Source organism: Myotis brandtii, unplaced genomic scaffold, assembly GCF_000412655.1.
Source record: "Myotis brandtii unplaced genomic scaffold, ASM41265v1 scaffold2074, whole genome shotgun sequence".
Taxonomy (NCBI): Eukaryota; Metazoa; Chordata; class Mammalia; order Chiroptera; family Vespertilionidae; genus Myotis; species Myotis brandtii.
This window is the reverse complement of record NW_005357747.1, coordinates 29,847-34,396: the sequence shown is the minus strand read 5'-3', so window position 1 is coordinate 34,396 and position 4,550 is coordinate 29,847. Positions and strand designations below refer to the sequence as shown.

Genomic DNA, 4,550 nt, shown 5'->3' with positions numbered 1-4,550 from the left:
TGAATGAATGAAAATTATACCTATTTTGGGGGGGTCAGATTGGCAAAAATATATATTTTGGGGGGTGCTGCATAATTTTAGTCATTAGTTTATGTGTGCCATGAGATGAAAAAGATAGAAAATTGCTGACCCAGGGTGTAAAATAGGTAAGAATGATGGACCTATATAGTATTGGGTACAGTGGGGCAAGAAGAAGAGATGGGAAGATAGATATGGGCACATTTTGTCAGAAAATATGAGAGAAGGAGTTGTACATGGCCACACATCAGGAGCGGGGGAATGCCGGTGACTCTCAGGCAGCAAAGGGAGGGCCGGCGAATCGGAGGATGGGTTTGGAAGTGACATCTTTGTGTTTTCTCCTGTTGCCAGGAAATTCTACCTCCCTCACTGTGATATTGTTGGCAGTGATACTGCCCACCTTGATTCTTTTGATATGTCTTGCTTTATGGTTTTGGAGGCGCTGGTAAGTTTTAAAAAATCTTTCTTTTCTGTCACCCTCCCACTCTTTCATATTAGGTTAGCCTCAATCTTTCCACAAGACTTTTTGCACTTTCTCCCAAATTCCCATCTTTTGTAATGTAAATCTATTTTTTTAATTGTGGTAAAATATACATGACACAAAACTTATTATCTTAGTCACTTTTAAATGTATAGTTTGGTAATAGTAATTACACAACCAATCTCTAGAACTCTTTTTCATCTAGAAAAACTAAAACTCTACACCCTCTGAACAACATCTTGGTATCTCCTGGCCCTCTAGGCCCAGACACCCAACATTCTACTTCTTGTCTACATCAATTTGACTACTTTAGACACCTCATATAAGTGGAATCATGAATATTGGTCTTTTTATGACTGGATTACTTCATTTAGCCTAATGTACTCATGATTCATCCGGTCATTTCAAACGGGCCGGATCCGGCCCGCGGGCCGTCTGATTTAGCCTAATGTACTCATGATTCATCCCGGTTGTAGCATGTGTCAGAATTTCTTTCCTTTTTAGGGAAGGCTGAATAATATTCCACTGCATTTATATAACATATATGTTTATCCATTTAATGGACACTTGGGTTGATTCTACCTCTTGGCTATTGCGCATAATGCTGCTATGAAATAGGTGTGCAAGTATCTCATATATAGAGCTAAAATCGCTTGTGTTCTTAACAGGTCATATCAGAATATCCCATGAGCTGTTATCATGTCTCCTTGTACCCATTTGGAATAAGGACTCAGAAGACAAGAAGCTCAAGTTGTCAGCCCAGCAGTCAATCTCATCATCTTTAATCAAAGAATTATCATATTTGACCAACTCAGAGTTCCCATAGGTTGTGAGATACATCATAATTTACACACTACCAGAAAAATCATTAAGAACTCTGCATTTATTATATGATAGTATCAATAGTAGGCTCCATCCAGGTTTAATAAATGTGAGATGTGAAAAAGGATGTATCCTGGAATAAATAAAATAAAGTACAGACGGTCCTCGACTTACATTTTGTTTTTGTTTTTTACTTTCTAGTGGAGAAAGCAATACACATTTAGTAGAAATGGTACTTGAATTTTGCTTTTTCCCCCCTGAGCTAATAATATGTGTATGATATTCTCTTGTGACATGGGGCAGTGGCAGTGAGCCTAGCTCCCAGTCAGCCACGAGATCAGGAGGATAAACAACCAATACTCTACAATGTGTTTATAAGACGATTGTGCCCAAGGGTAGGCATATGTATGTGTTTTGAGTATGTTTAAGGTAGGTTAGGCTAAGTTATGATATTCAGTAGGTTATTTGTACTAAATCTCCTTTTGTTATTTTTAGTTGATATTCTAGATTTTTCTCTTATTAAGATCATGTTCTCCTTGTTTCTGCCCTTGAACACCTCTGGAGAAAACCACGTGTGCCCACACTATCACTAGAGTTTACCCACTGAGATTCATCAGAATAGGACCCTGCTCCTCATTTTTCAGTGAGGACGAATGAGAGGTAGGAGGTGTGAGGGATGATGGTGCAAGAGGCTGTTAAATGGTCAGGTAAAAATCAAGAGGGCTTTTCTTGCCTTCAGGGACTTCGAGATCTGTGGGATATCAATTCAGTTTGATCTTCGATTTACATTTACATTTATTCCTTTTTTTTGCTCATTACATAGTTTTCTAGAAACACCATTAGAACAATCCAAATTCATTTGATTAAAACAGCAGCAGGAGGGAAGTGGAGAGAACTTGAGTATCTTTTTTATAGAGCTTAAAAAAGGAAGTCAGAGCAAGCAGAACTTGAGTAGTAGTTAGGGGTACTGGAAGCAGGTCCCCCACATGGAAACTTTAGGACAATATTGACTTCAGGATTTGCAAAGGGCAAAAAAAGGCTGAAAATAAAGTTTCCTCCTCTCTCAATTAAAATAGCCGGTTACTTCTCCAGAATGCATTAAACTCCACCCCATCTGATAGAGTAGGCATGCTGTTGTATCCTTGACTGCGCCCTCAGCTACAATCTAGGAATTGATGTGTTTCTTGGAGTGTAGACTGTGAGTTGCTACCATGCGGGGGTCCAGCCCCAGTGGTCCCCAAAGGTGTGGACGGAGTCGGCGAAGAATGATTTACACGAGACAGCGTTCAGATGATCAGCATAGCTCTCTATTCTCCGTGGATCTTCCCTGTGCCTGGCTGAGGCCACAGAGAGAGATCCAGAGGCAAGCTGAGCCTTTGTTATAGTCAGAGGTAAACAAGGTAGTGGTTACCATAGTTACACTGTTCTTGTGAGTTTCACTTGTTTTGGCAGCACTTCCTGCATCTCCCTCAGCCCATTAGCTTCCCAGATAAGATCTAGGGAGCATTATAAGGTCAAGTCTAATTATTCTAGGGGGACTGTGGGTTTACCAGGGCTTTTCTTACTATGTAGGCCCTGGATTCCAACATTTGTCTTGGTCTAATGATTCTGTGGATGGTTCTGCTCACCCTCTCATCTCCTCAGGCACCATTTTTGGAATTAGCAGATGCCTGTAGGTGAAGAAAATGTGATTCCAAATGCAGGCGTGGTTCCATCTCTCAGAACTTCTTACCTTTACTGGATTAAGGCACTCGAATTCCTTAGTATCTTGGCAGTTCTGATGTCCTCACACAAATGAATTTTTTCAAAATCTATTTTTACTAGTTGTTCACAGCCAGCTACTTTCCCCTTAAACAATCTAATCTATCAATGTTAGAATTAAAATTTTAGTGTAATTTAAAAAAAACCAAGAACAAGAAGAAGAAGAACAAGAAGAAGAAGAACAAGAAGAAGAAGAACAAGAAGAAGAAGAACAAGAAGAAGAAGAACAAGAAGAAGAAGAACAAGAAGAAGAAGAACAAGAAGAAGAAGAACAAGAAGAAGAAGAACAAGAAGAAGAAGAACAAGAAGAAGAAGAACAAGAAGAAGAAGAACAAGAAGAAGAAGAACAAGAAGAAGAAGAACAAGAAGAAGAAGAACAAGAAGAAGAAGAACAAGAAGAAGAAGAACAAGAAGAAGAAGAACAAGAAGAAGAAGAACAAGAAGAAGAAGAACAAGAAGAAGAAGAACAAGAAGAAGAAGAACAAGAAGAAGAAGAAGAACAACAACAACAGCAAAAACCCGGACAGGAGAAAATAACTTTACGCCAGAGCTGGAGAGGAAATGAGAGATCAAGTAGGAGGCCCAAGGTTGAGGCAAGTAGCAGATTTTCTTGGTTCCAGTCAGCCATTAGTAGGAGGTTGTCTGTTGGTGAAAGAAGGAAGTCAGACTAGAGATACTGAAGGATAGGTTTGCTGGAACAAAGTAAAAGAAGAAACATCTGCAAATGACACGCTGCTTTTACACCTTGCAACGTTAGCCGTTTTCTCCTGCAGTGACAGTCCCAATGGGGAGACATCTGTCAGGGGCCCAGGTGGTGATATTCTCAAAGATGGACCTGGACTCTAAGGATACCAGTGCTTCCCGCCTGAGCATTCCTGTCTGCAGGCAGTTTACTCTTCTGGGGAATGGTGGGGGAGCATGGGGGCCTGTGTCAGGAAAATACACGTTTAAACTGGTCATAACATTTGTCTCTCTCTCTGGGAATTGGTTTATTTTCCACTTTCTCTCCTCCCTACTTTTTTTTTATTTTTTACCGAAAGCATCTGATTGTTTACCACCCACAGTAGTCCAGTAATGTATCTGGTTCCATCTCATTCTGACCTCATCATTTGTCAGCCAATCCTAAGCAGTTGTTCACAGCCAGCTACTTTCCCCTTAAACAATCTAATCTATCAATGTTAGAATTAAAATTTTAGTGTAATTAAAAAAAACAATAAAATTGGTTAAGATCATGACCTTGCAAGTTTAAAATTTGTTCAGTAATGAATGGTGGAAACATTAACCTGTGACATTCGTGCAGTTAGGCATCATTACAAGGGAGACATTTATTTTCTTAAGTCACAGAGATCATACGTGATGATAATGCTGTTGATAACGGTGTTGGTGGTTGTGTTTGTAATGATTCTAGTACTAGGAGATAATAATTTTTTAATGTTTGGTGTGTGTGTGTGTGTGTGTGTGTGTGTGT

At 39.6% G+C, this 4,550-nt stretch overlaps 1 protein-coding gene and 1 long non-coding RNA gene across 3 annotated transcripts in view; both read left to right on the top strand.

Annotated features, from left to right (window-relative positions):
- Positions 1–1,490, top strand: part of CD1B (CD1b molecule) — a 5,766-nt gene extending 4,276 nt beyond the window's left edge. Inside the window, exons 5-6 of one of the 2 annotated variants that reach the window (XM_005865444.2) lie at positions 370–463; positions 1,168–1,273. In XM_005865444.2, coding sequence (XP_005865506.1) covers positions 370–463; positions 1,168–1,189 — 116 coding nt within the window. In that variant the 3' untranslated portion in view covers positions 1,190–1,273. Of the gene's footprint in view, positions 1–369; positions 464–1,167 lie in introns of both variants that reach the window. The other variant, XM_014539019.1, reaches the window with a different exon arrangement.
- Positions 1–4,550, top strand: part of LOC106725971 — a 24,234-nt gene that overhangs the window by 13,521 nt on the left and 6,163 nt on the right. Inside the window, exon 2 of the long non-coding RNA XR_001361984.1 lies at positions 1,989–2,003. This is a non-coding gene — a long non-coding RNA (uncharacterized LOC106725971). The remainder of the gene's footprint in view (positions 1–1,988; positions 2,004–4,550) is intronic.